The sequence below is a fragment of the Populus trichocarpa genome, chromosome 13, assembly GCF_000002775.5.
Source record: "Populus trichocarpa isolate Nisqually-1 chromosome 13, P.trichocarpa_v4.1, whole genome shotgun sequence".
NCBI classification, from domain to species: Eukaryota; Viridiplantae; Streptophyta; class Magnoliopsida; order Malpighiales; family Salicaceae; genus Populus; species Populus trichocarpa.
Window position 1 is genome coordinate 3,794,075 of NC_037297.2, and position 21,513 is coordinate 3,815,587.

The 21,513-nt window shown below is 34.1% G+C and overlaps 1 protein-coding gene across 1 annotated transcript; it reads left to right on the plus strand.

Moving 5' to 3' along the window:
- The first annotated feature begins 683 nt into the window (after positions 1 to 683).
- On the plus strand, positions 684 to 5,171 carry LOC7474647 (uncharacterized). The gene is made up of 5 exons (XM_002319097.4): positions 684 to 1,209; positions 1,897 to 1,947; positions 3,682 to 3,815; positions 4,333 to 4,433; positions 4,534 to 5,171. Exons 1-5 carry the CDS (start codon positions 826 to 828, stop codon positions 4,713 to 4,715), a joined length of 852 nt encoding a protein of 283 aa, XP_002319133.2. The 5' UTR covers positions 684 to 825; the 3' UTR covers positions 4,716 to 5,171.
- The last annotated feature ends 16,342 nt before the right edge of the window (positions 5,172 to 21,513 follow it).

Consider the following 21,513-nt stretch of genomic DNA (forward strand, 5'->3'; position numbering starts at 1 on the left):
TTGAGTTTTCTTTTTCAATGTCTTTTTTTTTAACTTCAATTTTTTTTTGCTAAGTCTTTCTTTTGAAAGTCTAATTTTTTTTTATTCCATTCTCATGTTGCGGGTGGAAGGTTAATTGAGCTAACTCAGGTTGATTTACGTTTTTTTTCCCTTCACATTTTTTTTATGACATTGATTTTTTTTTCAATTTCTTCATTTTACATTTAATTATTGACTCTTAAGCTTTGTCATTGTTTTGTTTTTTCTTTTTGTTAGGTTATCCCGAGAGTGAGTTAATAAAGTTAACCTGAATTATCTTGGTATTTTTATTTTTTTTCTTAACTTTGATCTTTTTTGCTAGGTCTTTCTTTTAAAATTCTATTTTTTTATCTCAATCTCGTATAGCGGATCATGAATTAGTCAAATCAGCCCGAATTGAATCAGGTTTTCTTCTTCAACGTTATAGTTTTTGAAATTTTGTTTTTGTTTCATTTTTTGATATTAAGTTATTAGATTTTAGGCTTGCAATTTTATTTTTTTTTATAAATTATCTTAATTTCATATCCCGAATTATATTTTATTAAAATTAACACAAGTTTTCTCGAATTTTGTTATAACCTGAATATTTTTTTTATATTAATAAAATTTAACTCGGACCAGGCGTAGGGTTAACAACCCATCTATATATATATATATATTGGAAACAATAGAAAAGGAGGAGCTAGTCTCTTCTCTTCTTTCTGGACAAAGCCCTAATAATAAAAACAAGGAAGAAATAACCAATGGAGTAGTGTTAATGTTAAAGAAGAGCTCAAAACCAACGGCTCTCTCAAAAAGTTGCTACAAATGAAACCCAATCTCCTAAACGCTGATTCCTTTCTTATTTTTAATTCATTAAGTTCACTAACAAGGAATTCAATTCCATTTCCCAGAAATTCAATTCCACTCCCCAATCATTTTCTCTCCGTAATATCCCCACACCCCAACTCCTCAAGACCCTCTCGTTTAATTCCAATTTGCTCTTCTTCAAATCCCACTAGAAAACAATCCACTTCCACTAATGAACAAGTGTCATTGAATTCAAATGTTGAAGTTCTTGGTGCAGATGAATTGGAGAGGAACTTGAATGTCCAAGTTGGGAATCCAATTGTTCCCAATTATATTCAGTCATGGACTAAGCTTAGTTTGAGTGATCAAGCTTTCTTTCTCTTATCTTTTATTGCTTGCACGGTACTCTCTCTCTCTGTTTTCAGTTTTATTAGCTTAATTTGGTACTATTTGTTGGTCCCTTTTTCTTACAAATTAACTTGGTTTTTGTGTTTAGGATGTTTAACAGACTTTTGGCTATTAAATTCTTTTGTCTGCAAAGTTGGGTTTCCCCCCCCTTTTGAGCTTAATGGCTATGAAGTTCTTGATGGGTCTTTTTTATTGGGTGGTTTGTGTTAGAAAGATAGCTGCTTTTTAGCTGTGCTAATTTGGGGCTTATGAAGGTGCTGTTAGATTGTTTAGAATTGGGAATTGTAAACTGTTTTTACTGTATTGGTATTCATTTATAACATGCTATGGTTTGTGTTTTCTCTGAGAAAACTAGAAGCTCTGAATTGCTTGCATAGGACCACCTGTTTGTATTATTTTGGTGTAGATGCAGCAAATCAATATATTTGTTAGGTATGTTGATTGTTTTTTTCCAACTTTGATAGTTCGGATTCAGTTGAATCCTCCAATCAAAATATGCTGCATTTGTGATAGGTGTGTTGGTAAATATTTCAGCTGGACAGTGTTGTGAAACTATAATTTCTTTGAGTTGAAATGTTCACGACTTTTGTCTTTACCCTTTGATGGTAATGCAGTTGTTGGCAATGACTGAACTCAATTTTTTGATTACTGATAAATGTGGCTTACTTTGATGTCTTGCAGACTTCTATAGCATTTACAAGCCTTGTTGTTGCTGCTGTTCCAACACTCTATGTAAGTTATCTGACTTTACATCTGAGTGCAGTTCTCTTTTCATAACTGCAAGCGTAGGATTGTTTGCTAGATTTTGTTCCAACCTACCTTTCCCATTTCTCTTTTTTTCCCCCCATTTCTGTTTCCTTCTTTATTTCTCTTTATTTGTCACTACTCCTTTTGTTTTCTTTTTTTTTCTTTAGTAAATCTGCTTGCCTCTACTTTTGCTTTGTTTTTGTATTTTATTATGTCCATTTTGCTAATTTTAGTATTGTTGGAAAGCAACAGATGTTGCATTGCATATTTTTCTTGCAAACTTAGGTGATGCATCATGAGACAAAGCTTGACTGACATGCTTTTATTTTTTAGTGACAGAAAAGAAATTGACACCCATGAATTTAATCAATCCATAATGACCTTGGTTTGAAAGAAAGAAATGTTAGGTAATGTCATTTGAAGCAGGGATTGCTAATGGGAGTTCCTGCACTTCTGACATCTTAACGTGGCTTTTGCTGACTTCTGATGGTGATATCATATTTCATAAGAAGAAATATCTATTGACTAACTGGTCTAGTTTGAGTGTCAGAATAAAAGATTGACATTGTTTTTTCTTTCTTCAGTTAGAATATTATTTGGAGAATTATTAGATTTCTTATTAAATCCTGACATTAGTAAAAATGTTTATTGATATGCTTGCTCTGTTTCTTCATAGTGTTTTGCCTCTGTTTCTGCTCTATTACATTTGACATATATGTATCATCTGCTTGTGTGCATTTTTTGGTCTTGGTGACGATCTTCTGGATGCACTTTGGTTTACTGTGCTGATGAATGTATTGTTCAGTATGTTTGTATGAGTAGAATGCTGATGATAGGTTGTTTGGGTAATTATGCTGGTTGCATGCTAAATTAGTTAAATTTTCCCTTAGCTGTTTATGTTTTAAGAAAGGTTATTATTACTAAGCTAATTGATACTAAATTAGTTAACTTTCCCTTAGCTGTTTCTGTTTTAAGAAGGCTGGTCTCACGACATGCATTTCTTGAGATTTGACCTGGGGTAGCTATGACCAATAGTAGTAGCTTGTGCAGTGTGATGCATCAGTTGCTTTAATGGTCTATCAGTGATTAGCTTGCTTGCTAGGGTTTGATGATTCAGATATGTTGACCGTCCAACATCAAATTCTATGCCAAGCTTTCTTATTATGAGATTTTAAGAAACTGACAGTTGATTTTTCCATCAGGAAATTACACTTTCCTGATTCTTTCTGCTTAAACTGAATGCCTGATTTCTTGGAGTTGTAAGTTAAAAGGAGGGCAAGCTAATTATGGAGGAAAAGTTGTATGATATCTAAAAAATTATAGTTGATAGTCTTTTACTTTTAAACAGTAGCCTGCCATGTAAGTCCTTGTTACTAGATCCATGTTATGAAAATAACATAACTATAATTATGTTGGTAATCAACTACCTGCAAGCCGCTTCCAATGTGCAAGCTTTAGGAAGTCAAATCCAACATTAGTTAATTTTCAGCTAAAGGGTTTCAACAGTTCCTTTAGTTGCTTTGTGCATTTTCATTTTATCGTATCCTTAGAGTTTTAGTTCTTCTGGATATTTGAAACTGTCTGTTACTCTTGTAATTGTAAGTTCCTATTTGTGAAGATTTTAATATCATACAAATTATCCTATGCAATTTAACGATTCTAGTGTTCTGTTGTCAATATTGGTTCCTTTTCTTCTATTTTTTCCTCCCTGCTTGACAGGCAATGGGGAAAGCAGCAACATCTTTTTCGAAGCTAGCAGATACAGCTCGTGAGGAACTGCCCAGTACAATGGCTGCAATTAGGCTTTCAGGCATGGAAATAAGTGATCTTACATTGGAATTAAGTGATTTGAGGTGACAATCAAATTCTCATGACAACTCTTTGTTTATCATTAATTCTTTTCATAAAATTTTCCCCTTTTCCATTGGTCCAAATGCCGGTTAAGAACATTTTGTATTTCTTGAACATATAAGCAAGAGCCTGATCATGTCCGTTTACTTTGTCCTATCTTATAAACAAAACACGGGTTTCCTTACCCCAGTAAAAGGAAGTGATTTGACTGTGACATATTGATGCTGGGGGGACGTAAAAAAGTTCCATGAGGATTTATAGGCCCTTTAGCTGTGTCTATTTATGTATTTCATAGTAATTTATAGATGTCTAATGTCCGCCTTAGTCATTAAGATGTTCAACTTGTCTTGGTGAGAGCCTGTCTGATGATAGCATTATGGTCAGTATTACTAATATCTAGAGAACAACCACGACCTTAACAAGATGAGCTATAAAGTTTAGTGGCCTGTAAGTATCCAATTTCATTTTCTCGGATACTGTTCAGGTACAATAATATGGTTTATCTCAATTGACATACAGCCAAGAGATAACTGATGGGGTCAATAAATCAGCTCAAGCAGTTCAAGCAGCAGAAGCTGGAATTCGACAGATTGGTGCACTTGCTCACCAACATACTATGTGTAGGTTCTTGTGCTGCCTATCTTTCCCACAGCAAGTCAAATTGTTTGTTTTTTGTTATTTACAGAACTGATGATTTTGTGTCTATTATTTGATATCCAGCTATGATTCAAGAGAGGGCTAGTCTGCCAATCATCTCCCTGCAGCCAGTTGTTGCTGGTGCTGCAAAGAAGACTTCCCGTGCTGTTGGTCAAGCCACTAAGACCATCATGAATATTATATCACGAGGAGAATTCAATTCAGAGAATGAAGATGCGAGTGCAATTGATAGGGTGGAAATATAAGAGGTGTGGCTTCTTCTGGTTTGGACAAACACGTGTACAAGCAATAGATAACCAAGTTGTCTGCCTAAAGAAGGAAAAAAGACTGAAGGAAATGCAAACTCTTTACAGCCACAACAGGGTTGCCTGGTGCGAGCTCTTCTACAAATCTCTCTTAAAATATGAAACCCCACTTGTCTTCTTCTAGGGAGGTAGGATCAATGAGATCCTTCCCAATTCTTCTTCATGGGATACTGTTACTTTTGTTCATGATGTTCTGTTGCATCGTTACGAGACATGAATCCTCGGCTTTCGTTATGTTTGAAATTCAGGGAATCATGCTGTGTACATCATGGCCAAGAAAGTATCTCAAAATTTATCCTCTGTAGAGTATTTAAATATAGTTCCTCCATGTTTGCCATGTGATGTTATGGAGGAGGAACATGTTTAGTTTGATCTATACATGGTTCTTTTAGCGCATCCTTTTATCGGTTTTGTTAAAAAATAATATGATATAACGATAAGTGCTTTACTAGCCCCCTTCCTCTCCCTCTCATTCTCTCTAGAAAAACACCCTAAAAAAAGTCTGATCACGACAACCTTTAGTAGTTTCGCAGGTTTAATTTATGTTGTTTTTTAATTTTTATCTATAAATCTAGATCCGTAGTTTATTAACTATATGTTGTCCCTGTTTATCGTGGTTTTTATCCCTTTGAATAAAATCCTAGTGATTGTTTCTGATTGGATATAGAAGATGCAACGAATCCCAACACAAGTAAACTAGATTTTTGATATTATTAGAGTTTTCTTTCATATCAAAAAGACTAGTTGTTTAGATATTATTAATAACTTTCTCAAACAGATAAATATAATTATACTTTTTTCAGTATTAATAAAATTGTTATTTTTCTCAGATAAATTTCTTGCTATACATTCTTAATTATGTCTATTATATTTTTATAACATTCAATTCTTCCTTGGACTTTAACAAGGAACATATATAGGCTATGAAGGCAACCAAGAGAGGGTGAATTGGTTAAGAATAAAAATTAACTCAAATTATCAATGCACAATTAACCTAAAGTTTATGTAAGTTAACATATTTAATTCAATATGATCTTGGAAAGATTATTTTTTGAGCTTCAAAATCAATAGAAAAAAATAGGATATGCACACAATCAATAAGAGTATATAAAGAGCAAATACACACAAGAATATTATACTACTTTCCCAGAAAATCACAGGTAATCCAATCCTCAAAGATGGCCCTCAGAGTTTTAATGCTTGCTTGATTTTTATTTGTAACCTTAGAAACTTTTTGTCATTGCAATCTTGCAAGATCAACTTCTTTTATGCTTGATTATATAACCCAGTATTTTTTAGAGAGAGTAACTATTTACCAGCTCTCTATCAATGTCTCAATTAATTTTTCGTCGGGTCATTTTCACAAGCACCTAGTGTGCTTTATATACACTAGTTTCTAGTCATTAGTTCTCCTCCATGATTCTTGGCTTGAAGACCCAAAATTTTCAATTAGTTTGCCAATTCAATCCTTCACAATCTCTGGATAAGCTGCTAATTTTTCTCATCTCTAGTGTTAACCCTAAACCTTCCTTTTGAGTTGGTTTTGATCTTACAACATGTCAAAGAATTATCTCAATCCAATAGCTTAAGCTGATAGGTAAGGTCCCAAGATATGATTTATATTATTCTCTAATACAACCATTGACATGTAAAGTCTTCTCTTACTTGCAAATTTTTTTTTTCATATGTGAGATTGATCATGTATCCTTTTCTTTTTCCTATTCTTCGTTGTAGTTCCAAACTTGGAATCTGTCCAATTTGTTAGTATACCTTCAGTGGCTTGATTTGGTTGTTTTCCTTTGTTTGGGCATGGACTACAAGTGTTTTGTTTGTGGACATGAGCTGATCATGAGCCTCTCTAGGGCTTTACAAGAGTTCATCATACATTGACTAACCAATTATTTATAGACCCCCCCCCCCCTCCCCCCCGGCGGTTAATGATGATAAACCTTACCTAGGACATAATAGATTTGCTCATATAAAAATATAATAAAAAATAGATAGTGCTAATCTAGATTTCTTAAGTTTAGGAATGTATCTAAATGAAGGTGGATTAAAATTTATTTATTTTTATTTAAAATTATTTTTTTATGAGTTAATGTCAAAAATATTTTTTTTTAAATATATATTATCTTAATACATTAAAAAAATTTAAAAAACAATCATTACTACTACAGTAACACTTGCCGGCTGCTCTCAGCTACAGTCTACATCATTATCTTATTAATGGTTTATAGTACAACACGATTATTGCATTTGAGATAATTGCTCAATTATTGCATTTGAAATAATTGCCCACCATCTCTTCCACAACTATACTCAATATTGCGGAAACATGATAACTATAGTAGTCCGGCAGCAGGGTCATATGGGAAGATCCTTTGAAGTCTGGAAGGAAGAGGAAAGTGAGATACAGATAAGAGTACCTGCAAGAAAAGAGATAAGGTGAGCACGTGTAGGGTCAGGATGGGATAGATCAACTTACATGGAAAACTGGAGAGAAGAGTCCTCTTTGGCTGACAACTGGTAAGGAGATTCAATTTCAAAGCAACGACATCGTTTAGTTAAGAGAAAGGGTCAACATGCGAATCAGATCAGGATTAGAGCTGGCAAACATCATCTTGAATTCAAAAATTAAACTCCCGGAAGTGATAATAAAAAGGGGATGAAGGGTTGCAGAGAGGCAAGAAATTGCTTTGTAGTAGTAATGATTGTTCTTTCACCCAAGGAGGCCTGGGCTACCTTGAAGCTGCCTAGAGATTTAGTTAGGGTTCATTAATTCACATTGTTCTTTCAATTCTGTTCTCCATTTTACCTTTAATTTTAATTCCAATTTCCACAACTTTTATCTGTAAGCCCAGGATTAAGGGAAAGACACATCAAGATTCATTAAGTGAAATAAATTCCATTTTTCTTTCTTTTCATAACAACTCAAACCTATTACAAGTGGTATCAGAGCAATGTTTCTCGAATGGCTGAAGGAATCGGAGTTTCACAGTTAATAGAGACAGTAACAAGGATGAAACAACAACAAGGGACACAACAACAAAACCAACAGAATCAACAACAAATATTGGAAGATATAGTTCAGGGGGTGTGTCAATAGCTGTATTTTTAGGAGGCAGTCAAGTTTTGGGGGTCGTCCCCAAAGCTTTAGCAAAAGAGGACCTCCTTGGAAAAACAATTGGAGAGGAACTACAGGTCTCCACAATGTCTGAACGATTGAATACAATGTTTAAACACGCTGATGCCTTTATTGCCTTACCAGGTGGTCTGGGCACATTGGAAGAGATCTTTTATATTTCCTCTTGGGCCCAACTTCACATTCACCATAAACCTATAGGTTTGTTAAATGTTAATGGTTTTTATGATAAATTGTTGTCTTTTCTTGATCAAGCTATGGAACAGGCATTTCTAACATCTTCGGCACGACAAATCATAATCTCTGCTACTACTGTTGAACAATTGATTGACCAACTACAATCTTTCATCCCTATCATTGATCCCTCCATGAGTCGCATACATTGGTCAACTGAGGAAAGCCGTAAAAAGCTTAGATTGGATTTGAGCCTTCGTTTGTGAAACCTTGTGTCTTTTGGTTTTATTAATAGCATATTATTTTGTTTTGTTATTTCTTATATTTGTTTAAGTGTGTTTCAGGTTTGTCAGTGTTCGTTGTTTCAAGTGATGTCTTCTATACTCTATCTTTCTACCTGAGGACATTGAGGACAATGTCTCGTTTTGGTTGGGGGGAAAGGGTAGTAGTTGATTGATACTAAAAAAAATAAATTAACTAACTATGTTTTCTATTTGCAAAACCGTTGTTACTAAGATGGTAGAGTCAAAGAGTTCTTTTGTTAAAATGACTCTTGAGACGCATCTTAGTAAACATTCTTAACAAGGTCTATCATAATACTTCTTGAAATATTCAGGTTTACAAACTCTTGCATTATTATCAATTGATTCTGCTTATATACTAATTGAACAAGTATTCTTAAACCTTCATTTTCACACACACACTTTAACATATGATTGTGGGTCGCACATTGGATTATTACATTATTTATGTTCTTTTGTTAAAGGTAACAACTAAAGGAAATGGATAGTATATAATTCAAAACAAAAAAAACAAAAAAATGAAAAAATATATAATAATAATAAAAACGTAGATAAGTTTGGTTTCGTAGCCTCCCTAATCTAAGAAATTAAGCCCGAAGGGGTGTTTTAACATCTAATACCCTAAAGTCAACTGACTTGGTAGTTATTGGCCCAATGCTTGTTACATGGGTTGAGGAGAAAAGCTTAAGGGAATCAAACATTGCACTATCTACGTATCAGTATCTGCAACCCGAGTTATTAAGTTCGAAGGGGTGTCTCAACACTTAATGCCCTAAGACCAACTGGTCTGGGAGTCATTAGCCGAAAGCTCATTACATGGGTTAAAGATGCATTGTGTTTTAAGTTATATGTATATAAAAAAAAGAAAAAAAAAGGATAATAATCCCAACCCTAGGAAGTTAACCTTAAACATTAGAATAGAATATTGTTTTCTTCCAATAAAAGCCCCATCATCTATGTTTTCATACATTTGAGCACATAAAAAAAAAAAGGTTTATTAATATTTTGTTTAAGAGGTATTGAGCAGATATATATAAATTTAATGAGAGTTTGTTTACTTGGATAGATTAATGGAAGTTAAATGATGAATGCCTTGCTATGTGGAACTTGCAAATTGTTTTTTCTATTTTAACGCTTTGATTACTAGGGACTAGTAATAAGCTGGTTGGGGGGTGTGATTAGTACTTAAAAGTGTATTTTTATCAAGGTTTTATATCATCATTTTGCACTTGAAGTATCAATAACTCCTTAACTAGAGCATGTTTTATAATAACAAGTCTGATAATATAAGATAGCTTTAATTTATGGTAAATACTCATTTTAAATGCAGGCATATCTCACAATTCAAAGGATTGATTGATGTGATTAACTATTGAAAGTGAAAGGACAAAGAAAAGGCGAAGCTTAGAAAGGAGATACCGATTCAATTCAAATTGGAACACTGTTCAGTTATTGGGTCATATCTGGAGCTGTAGATCTTGGATTTCAGTTTAATTTATATGGATAGAAAGATAAGAAATAGGCCTACAATGTTCATGAATAGTGTAAGACCAAATCTGCCGTTTTCAAATCCAAAATTTGGCCACAAAAGAGAAGCCATAATCTGTCCTGCAATCCAGCCCAAACACTGCTCAGAATTTTACCCATATCTGGAGTTCTAGAAGGCACAATGAAGTGAAATTTGGTGGGTGGAAGGAAAAGACAATTTACAACAACTTTCATGAAGAAGACCTGCTCCAATTCGGATGGTAACAATGAAATTTCATCCAGACAAGAGCTTGAGGGCTATCAACCACGTCCACCAGCAGCACTACTCAGTATTTTAGCCATATCTCGAGCTCTAGTGATCCAAATGTTCTGAAATTTTATGGGTGGAAAGATAAGATGATTGCCAACAACTTTCATGAGGAACACTTGGCCAACTTATGATTGCATCAATGTCAATTTATCCAGCCAAAATGCTTGAGTGCTGCTGTCCACTAAGTCCACTAAATCAATAGTTGGCCACTACATCAATAATCAATTACCAAATGAATAGTTCTGAATTTTAGCCTATAAAAGGAGGCATTTGCCATTCATTTATAAATCTTGGTTCTTCATATCAAGATCATGTTCTTGCTCTCTCTTTAAATTTTTGTAATACTTAAGTTTTGCTTTCATTAATCTCTTGTTCATGCTTTTAATTTCCTTTACTATACTTAGTTAACTTATATCATGTTTATGTTCTTATATTGTTTATTTATGTTTTTCTTCTTCATAATGTCTAGCTAAGTTAATTATGTCAAGGTGAAAAGGTTTCACTAATGATGTTAGGATAAGTATAATATAAACTCAACATGGACTTTAATGTTTATATCCAAGAAAGTTTGCTATTAACATGTCTTATCATTTTTATCTTATTAATTCTTAATACCTTGCTTGTTAAATGGTTAATCTAGATTTGTGTTGTATAACACTTGGTACATCAAATACTTGATCCTTCATAGTCTTCGGCCGACATCGTTATTATGAGAGGAACTTGATTTGTTGTCAACATAAGTTAGCATCATGAATACCTGATAAAATTTATAAGTATGGTGTTACGTAAATAAGATGATTAATATGATTATGTTGATAATTTATAAAGAGTTTATACTTTACTTATCTCTAATACTATTAGTGGATCCTCTAACCTTGACATTTGTTTTTATCATTGTTTAATCTTCACATTTATCTTACATCTCAAAGTCCTCTTTAACTCATCATCACCATCGTCATCATCATTGTTGTTGTTGTTGTTTTTGTTATTATTATTATTATTTATAATTTATATAGTTCACCTCCCTGTGGTTCGACCCCGGTTTTGCTGTGTTATTTATTACTTTGACACTCCTGCACTTGGGATAAGACTTCAACTCTTTGATCGTGTCAAGTTTTTGGCGCCGTTGCCGGGGAGATAAATTCTTGTATAAATTATAATATTTATTTTATTTTCACTTTTCACTTTTCTTGTATCTAACTTTTGTTTCTTTTGTTTTGTTTCTTTTTCCTTTTATTCTCTTTCTACACGTGCATGAGAGTTTGGTCACATACATTAAGTGGTAGACTTTGTAGGGTATCCTCATCATTTTCAGAAAATATGGCTGAAGAAGATAACCAATCACTTCATAATGAGAATAATGAGAATAATCGAGTTAGAACACTAAGAGACCACATGAATCCAACAAGAACAAGTGCACCCTCATGTATAGTTTTCCCTCCTGATGCATCTCACTTTAATTTTAAGCCAGACATTATTCAACTTTTACCTTATTTTCATGGCTTAGATCTAGAAAATCCATACTTGCATTTGAGAGAATTTGAAGAAGTCTGTAACACCTATAATGACTTAAATTGTAGCATGAACACCATCAGATTAAAGCTTTTTCCTTTTTCGTTAAAAGATAAAGCTAAAACATGGCTACAAAATCTTAGGTCAGGATCCATTCGTGCTTGGGATGAAATGCAACAACAATTTTTAAAGAAGTTTTTTTCATCTCACAGAACAAACTCTTTCAAAAGACAAATCACCACTTTCACTCAAAAACCAGGAGAAACATTTTACCAATGTTGGGATAGGTATCGAGATTTGCTTAATACTTGCCCTCATCATGGTTTTGAAATATGGAGATTGGTTTCACATTTTTATGAAGGGTTAACACCTAAAGATAGGCAAATGGTGGATTTGATGTGTAATGGAACTTTTGAAAATAAAGACCCTGATGAAGCAATGGAGTACCTAGACTTGCTAGCTGAAAATGCTCAAAATTGGGACACTACAGGCAGTTATGAGGCACCAGGTAAAACTCAACCTCATACATCTAGTGGAGGTATGTACAACCTTAGGGAAGATCATGATCTCCAAGCCAAATTTGCATCTTTAGCTAGAAAAGTTGAGGCACTAAAATTAAAAAAGAGTGGTCAATTAAAATCTGTTCAAGACATTGTGTGTCAAATATGTGAAACGAATGAACATGCAACCAATGCTTTAAATAGTTTCCAAAGGCCTAATCATAACCCATACTCGCAAACATATAACCCTGGCTGGAGAAATCACCCAAATTTCAGTTGGAAGAGTAGTAACAATAATGCACAAACTTCACAGCCACCGTTTCAAGCACATCATAATTTCTAAAATTCTCATGGATATGCACCTTCTTATGCTCCACCTCCTAGAAGAAATCTTGAGGAAACATTGCATGCATTCATTGAAAAGTAGGAGACAATCAACACTCAAAATGCTCAAACCATGGCAGATCTAAAAGATGCTCTTGCAAAATTCACATCTTCTCTCAGTTTTCAAGAGAAAGGTAAGTTTCCATCTCAACCACAGCAAAATCCCAAGGGGCAATACAATGCAAATGCAAGTAGTTCCGGAAGCCAACACATGGATCAAGTTAAATCAATCATCACTCTTCGCAGTGGTAAGGTTATTGAAAAACCCACTCTTGAACCTTGTGAGAAAGATGATGAGTTAATCTCCGAGGGTAAGGAAGGGGTTGAATATGAACATTATAAAGAAAAGACTGATTCCCTGCCAGCACTTCCATTTCCTCATGCCATGACCAAACAAAGGAAAGTCAATCACAACTCTGAAATCTTTGAAACTTTCAAACAGGTAAGATCAATATACCTTTGTTAGATGCTATTAAACAGGTACCTTCTTATGCTAAATTTTTAAAAGATCTATGCACTGTGAAGAGAAAACTGAATGTGAAAAAGAAAGCCTTTTTAGCCGAACAAGTAAGTGCCATTCTTCAGAACAATAATGCTTTGAAATATAAAGACCCTGGTTGTCCTACAATTTCTTGCTTTATTGGAGAACATAAAATTGAAAGAGCTTTACTTGATCTTGGAGCTAGTGTGAATTTACTTCCATATTCAGTCTTTCAGAGTCTCAATCTAGGTGAGTTAAAACCAACTTCTGTAACTCTTTTACTTGCCGATAGATCTGTAAAAGTGCCTAGAGGAATAGTTGAAGATGTGTTAGTACAAGTTGATAAATTCATTTATCCTGTGGATTTTGTTGTCTTGGATACACAACCTGTTGAAACATGTAATTCAATTCCTGTTATTTTAGGACGTCTGTTTCTTGCAACTTCTAATGCATTGATTAATTGTAGGAATGGACTGATGAAGTTATCATTTGGAAACATGACATTGGAGATGAATGTTTTTAACATTTGCAAGCAACCTGGAGATGATAATGATTTACAGGAAGTAGACTTTATTGAAAAGTTAGTTTATGATCAATTTCAAACTACTTCCAATGAAATTGAGTTTAATGAATCTGAAGATTTGCAAATGGTTTATTTTCAGGAAGAATCAAGGGCAAGTAATTGGACACCACAAATTGAAGAATTGCCACCACGATCAATTGAGTCTATACCTTCAAGTGTTCAACCACCAAAACCTGATTTGAAGCCATTACCATTCAATCTCAAATACTCATTTTTGGGAGAAAATAAAACTTTTCCGGTAATAATCTCTTCCAAACTTAATGCACATCAAGAAGGTAAGTTGTTACAAACTCTAAAAATGCACAAAAATGCATTAGGATGGACCATAGCTGACATAAAAGGAATTAGTCCTTTGATTTGCACACACAGGATTTATTTGGAGGAAAATGCTAAACCCTCTAGAGAAATGCAACGAAGGCTTAATCCTAATATGAAAGAAGTAGTGAGGAATGAAGTCATTAAGCTTCTAGATAATGGAATCATTTATCCTATTTCTGACAGCAAATGGGTAAGTCCTACCCAATTTGTACCCAAGAAGTCTGGAGTTACTGTGATAACAAATGAGAAAAATGAGTTAATTCCAACGAGGACTATTACTGGTTGGCGCATGTGCATTGACTATAGGAAACTTAATTCAATGACTAGAAAAGATCATTTCCCTTTACCTTTCATGGATCAAATCCTAGAAAGAGTTGCAGGTCATGAATTTTATTGTTTCCTAGATGGCTATTCAGGTTACAACCAAATTGAAATTGCATTGAAAGATCAAGAGAAGACTACTTTCACATGTCCATTTGGAACTTTTGCATATAGAAGGATGCCTTTTGGATTATGTAATGCACCAGCCACGTTTCAAAGATGCATGCTTAGCATATTCAGTGATATGGTTGAACGTTTTCTTGAAATGTTTATGAATGATTTTTCTGTTTTTGGCGATTCATTTGATGATTGTTTGACTAACTTAGAAAAGGTTTTGAGCAGGTGTGAAGAGAAGAATCTTATGCTGAATTGGGAAAAATGTCATTTTATGGTAACAAACGGCATTGTACTAGGTCATATTGTTTCATCGAAAGGAATTGAGGTTGACAAATCTAAAATCGAGTTAATTGCCAACTTGCCAACACCAAAATCTGTTAAAGATGTTAGATCATTCTTAGGACATGCTGGTTTTTACAGAAGGTTCATCAAAGATTTTAGTGTCATATCTAAGCCATTGTGTAACCTTCTAACAAAGGAAAATGTTTTTGAATGGACTGAACAATGTGAAAAAGCCTTTGTTAAACTTAAAAGCTTGCTTACTTCTGCTCCTGTCATTCAACCTCCTGATTGGTCATTACCTTTTGAAATAATATGTGATGCTAGTGATTATGCCGTAGGTGCTGTCTTAGGACAAAGAAAAGATAAGAAACCCTATGTAATTTACTATGCAAGTAAAACTTTAAATAGTGCTCAAATGAATTATATTACCACTGAAAAGGAATTACTTGCAGTAGTATTTGCATGTGACAAGTTCAGATCTTATCTTGTTGGCTCACCTGTTGTTATTTTTAGTGATCATGCAGCTTTGAAATATCTTCTTTCAAAAAAGGATTCTATGGCTAGATTGGTACGATGGATTTTGTTACTTCAAGAATTTGATATCACAATCAAAGACAAGAAAGACACCGAAAATGTTGTCGCGGATCATTTGTCAAGATTGACAATAGATTCCACATCTGACATCACACAAATCAATGATTACTTTCCTGATGAATATTTACTTTCTGTTGCTACAATGTCTTGGTTTGCTAATATTGTTAATTTTCTTGTTTCAGGACATTTGCCAGCTCATTGGAGCACCCAAGACAAAAGAAAGTTCTTGACCGAAGTGAAGAACTTTTATTGGGATGACCCTTATTTATTCAAATATTGTCCTGATCAAATATTTCAAAGATGCATTCCTGACAATGAGGTAAGTAGTGTCATTAAATTTTGTTATTCTGAGGCATGTGGGGGTCATTTCTCATCAAGAAAGACAACTGCAAAAATCTTACAAAGTGGATTTTATTGGCCCACCATGTTCAAGGACACGCATGCATTCTGCAAGATTTGTGAAAATTGTCAAAAGTTGGGATCTATTTCAAAACGTCACATGATGCCTTTAAATCCTATTCTTGTCATTGAGATCTTTGACTGTTGGGGTATAGATTTTATGGGTCCATTTCCTCCATCATTTGGTTTCTTGTACATATTAGTCGCAGTAGATTATGTTTCAAAATGGATAGAGGCAATTCCAAGTCGAAATAATGATCACAAAACAGTGATAAAGTTTTTGAAAGAAAATATTTTAAGTCGATTTGGAATCCCTCGAGCCATGATAAGTGATGGTGGAACACATTTCTGCAACAAGTCATTTGAGTCTTTAATGAAGAAATATGGAATCACACACAAAGTTGTCACCCCTTATCACCCTCAAACAAGTGGACAAGTAGAACTTGCTAATAGGGAGATCAAACAGATCTTGGAGAAAACAGTGAACCCTAATAGGAAAGACTGGTCTTTAAGACTTAATGATGCACTTTGGGCTTATCGAACTACTTATAAAACATCATTAGGTATGTCACCTTATAGACTAGTCTATAGGGAAACCTTGTCACTTACCTGTGAAACTTGAACATAAAGCTTATTGGGCTATTAAAGCTTTCAATTCAAATCTTGATGATGCTAGTCAGCTACGAAAATTACAAATAAATGAGCTTGAGGAAATAAGAAATGATGCATATGAAAATTCAAGAATTCATAAAGCAAGAATCAAAGAGTTTCATGACAAGAAAATATTGAGAAAAACATTCAATGTTGGTCAAAAAGTCTTGCTTTATAATTCTCGACTCCATTTATTTCTTGGAAAACTAAGATCAAGATGGAGCAGTCCTTTTATTGTGAAACATGTGTATCCATATGGGGCCTGTGATATTGAGAATCCAAAGAATGGTAATGTTTTCAAGGTAAATGGACATTGTTTGAAAGTTTACTTTGACAATTTTTCAGTTGAAAATGACTCTATTGAATTGGGTGATCCTGTATATAAAGATTGATTCTTTTCCTCACATTGTTTTTGTGTTTCTTTTTGGTGTGACCTTTGTTTTGCTAGTTTCTCTCACCCCGATCAAATGGCGGATAACGGTACTCCGTGACTCTTAAAGTCGGTTCTTTCAGTTTCCCATGATAACTGATATCTGTGTATATATTTGTGCAATTCTTTGCTCTTTCTCCCTTCTTTGCATCTCTTTTCCACTTCTCATCTAAAAAAAAAAAATGGACACCACTCTTGAAAAATTGAAAAAGTATTTTCCTGCTCTGCCTCAGAATGCGATTACAAAAATTTACCATGCTAGATGTGCAAGATTGCGATTGTTAATGAACCATGGAATTCCTGAAGATATTCGCTGGCTAATTGAAGCAAAGGTCCGATTATCAGGTGAGTCCTCCAATTCTTTCATTTCATACATGCCTGGAACAGGTAAAATCACTTTTGCAAAGAAACGTCGTGCAAAACGACTGCAAGTCTGTCACAGATGTGCCAGATGGACTTGTAATGCAAAATGTCGTTCTTTAGGAATGGTATCTGTAAATCGTGAAGATAAAATACAGTTCATTAAGGATGGCCTGAGTAAGGAGTCTTTAGATAATCTTCTGTTAACTCTTGAGACGCACCCTAGTGGAGATGTGCATCGTGCAAGTCATGATTTATGGCCACAATTTCATAAGGAACATGCTCGACATAGTCTTGGGAATCTGACTAAAAAAAGACCCTGTTTGCCAGTTTTTAAGAAAATTGGATGGGAAGCATATCCCCGACCCATAGAGGGCGTTTAAGCCGTTCTTGGACGTAAAACCAAGGGAAGATGTGAGCCACAATCACAACTTCTTGTACATACACATTTTTTTTAAATAAAAAATAAAAAGAGAGAGAGAGAAAAAGAGAGAGAGAGAGAGACTCCAGCTGGGCTATATATAGGTGGTATGATTGCTTTTTCAATTTCTCATCTATAAAATCTTCTCTTCCTTCCCTTCATTTCTACTCAACCCACACATTTAACAGATATCGAAGTGTGTAGCAATGGTAGGTTCCTCGAGTCCTCAAATAAGAAATATTTGTGTTTTCGGTGGATCCAATCCTGGGAAAGAAAAAGAGTTTTTAGAATCCGCAAATCATCTTGGTCAGGTATTAGCTGAGAGAAAGATTCATTTAGTGTATGGCGGAGGCAGCCTTGGGTTAATGGGGGGTGTGTCAATAGCTGCATTTTTAGGAGGCAGTCAAGTTTTGGGGAGGCAGTCAAGTTTTGGGGGTCGTCCCCAAAGCTTTAGCAAAAGAGGACCTCCTTGGAAAAACAATTAGAGAGGAACTACAGGTCTCCACAATGTCTAAACGATTGAATACAATGTTTAAACACGCTGATGCCTTCATTGCCTTACCAGGTGGTCTGGGCACATTGGAAGAGATCTTTCATATTTCCTCTTGGGCCCAACTTCACATTCACCATAAACCTATAGGTTTGTTAAATGTTAATGGTTTTTACGATAAATTGTTGTCTTTTCTTTATCAAGCTGTGGAATAGGCATTTCTAACATCTTCGGCACGACAAATCATAATCTTTGCTGCTACTGCTGAACAATTAATTGACCAACTACAATCTTTCATCCCTATCATTGATCCCTCCATGAGTCGCATACATTGGTCAACTGAGGAAAGCCGTAAAAAGCTTAGATTGGATTTGAGCCTTCGTTTGTGAAACTTTGTGTCTTTTGGTTTTATTAATAGCATATTATTTTGTTTTGTTATTTCTTATATTTGTTTAAGTGTGTTTCAGGTTTGTTAGTGTTCGTTGTTTCAGGTGATGTCTTCTATACTCTATCTTTCTACTTGAGGACATTGAGGACAATGTCTCGTTTTGGTTGGGGGGAAAGGGTAATAGTTGATTGATACTAAAAAAAATAAATTAACTAACTATGTTTTCTATTTGCAAAACCGTTGTTACTAAGATGGCAGAGTCAAAGAGTTCTTTTGTTAAAGTGACTCTTGAGACGCATCTTAGTAAACATTCTTAACAAGGTCTATCATAATACTTCTTGAAATATTCAGGTTTACAAACTCTCGCATTATTATCAATTGATTCTGCTTATATACTAATTGAACAAGTATTCTTAAACCTTCATTTTCACACACACACTTTAACATATGATTGTGGGTCGCACATTGGATTATTACATTATTTATGTTCTTTTGTTAAAGGTAACAACTAAGGGAAATGGATAGTATATAATTCAAAAAAAAACAAAAAAAAAAAACAAAAAAATGAAAAAATATATAATAATAATAAAAACGTAGATAAGTTTGGTTTCGTAGCCTCCCTAATCTAAGCAATTAAGCCCGAAGGGGTGTTTTAACATCTAATACCCTAAAGTCAACTGATTTGGGAGTTATTGGCCCAATGCCTGTTACATGGGTTGAGGAGAAAAGCTTAAGGGAATCAAACATTGCACTATCTACGTATCAGTATCTGCAACCCGAGTTATTAAGCTCGAAGGGGTGTCTCAACACTTAATGCCCTAAGACCAACTGGTCTGGGAGTCATTAGCCGAAAGCTCATTACATGGGTTAAAGATGCATTGTGTTTTAAGTTATATGTATATAAAAAAAAGAAAAAAAAGGATAATAATCCCAACCCTAGGAAGTTAAACTTAAACATTAGAATAGAATATTGTTTTCTTCCAATAAAAGCCCCATCATCTATGTTTTCATACATTTGAGCACATATATATATAAAAAAAGGTTTATTAATATTTTGTTTAAGAGGTATTGAGCAGATATATATAAATTTAACGAGAGTTTGTTTACTTGGATAGATGAAGTTAAATGATGAATGCCTTGCTTTGTGGAACTTGCAAATTGTTTTTTCTATTTTAACGCTTTGATTACTAGGGACTAGTAATAAGCTGGTTGGGGGGTGTGATTAGTACTTAAAAGTGTATTTTTATCAAGGTTTTATATCATCATTTTGCACTTGAAGTATCAATAACTCCTTAACTAGAGCATGTTTTATAATAACAAGTCTGATAATATAAGATAACTTTAATTTATGGTAAATGCTCATTTTAAATGCAGGCATATCTCACAATTCAAAGGATTGATTGATGTGATTAACTATTGAAAGTGAAAGGACAAAGAAAAGGCGAAGCTTAGAAAGGAGATACCGATTCAATTCAAATTGGAACACTGTTTAGTTATTGGGTCATATCTGGAGCTGTAGATCTTGGATTTCATTTTAATTTATATGGATAGAAAGATAAGAAATAGGCCTACAATGTTCATGAATAGTGTAAGACCCAAATCTTCCGTTTTCAAATCCAAAATTTGGCCACAAAAGAGAAGCCAGAATCTGTCCTGCAATCCAGCCCAAATACTGCTCAGAAGTTTACCCATATCTGGAGTTCTAGAAGGCCAAATGACGTGAAATTTGGTGGGTGTAAGGAAAAGACAATTTCCAACAACTTGCATGAATAAGACCTGCTTAAATTCTGATGGTAACAATGAAATTTCATCCAGACAAGAGCTAGAGGGCTATCCACCACGTCCACCAGCAGCACTACTCAGTATTTTAGCCATATCTCGAGCTCTAGTGATCCAAATGTTTTGAAATTGTATGTGTGGAAAGATAAGATGATTGCCAACAACTTTCATGAGGAACACTTGGCCACATTATGATTGAATCAATGTCAATTTATCCAGCCAAAATGCTTGAGTGCTGCTGTCCACTAAGTCCACTAAATCAATAGTTGGCCAGTACATCAATAATCAATTACCAAATGAATAGTTCTGAATTTTAGCCTATAAAAGGAGGAATTTGCCATTCATTTATAAATCTTGGTTCTTCATATCAAGATCATGTTTTTGCTCTCTCTTTATATTTTTGTAATACTTAAGTTTTGCTTTCATTAATCTCTTGTTCATTCTTTTAATTTCCTTTACTATACTTAGTTAACTTATATCATGTTTATGTTCTTATATTGTTTATTTATGTTTTTCTTCTTCATAATATCTAGCTAAGTTAATTATGTCAAGGTGAAAAGGTTTCACTAATGGTGTTAGGATAAGTATAATATAAACTCAACATGGACTTTAATGTTTATATCCAAGAAAGTTTGCTATTAACATGTCTTATCATTTTTATCTTATTAATTCTTAATACCTTGCTTGTTAAATGGTTAATCTAGATTTGTGTTGTATAACACTTGGTACATCAAATACTTGATCCTTCATAGTCTTCGGCCGACATCGTTATTATGAGAGGAACTTGATTTGTTGTCAACATAAGTTAGCATCATGAATACCTGATAAAATTTATAAGTATGGTGTTACGTAAATAAGATGATTAATATGATTATGTTGATAATTTATAAAGAGTTTATACTTTACTTATCTCTAATACTATTAGTGGATCCTCTAACCTTGACATTTGTTTTTATCATTGTTTAATCTTCACATTTATCTTACATCTCAAAGTCCTCTTTAACTCATCATCACCATCGTCATCATCATTGTTGTTGTTGTTGTTGTTTTGTTATTATTATTATTATTTATAATTTATATAGTTCACCTCCCTGTGGTTCGATCCCGGTCTTGCTGTGTTATTTATTACTTTGACACTCCTGCACTTGGGATAAGACTTCAACTCTTTGATCTTGTCAATAGGTGTGGAGGATTAAAGATATTTTTGATAGAGGAAGTTGAGGAGGAGACGAAGGAGAATAATACTGTCATGGCTGAAGATCTGATTGATTTAGGGGGCCCTCAAGAAAAAGGCAGGAGGGAATCGATATAT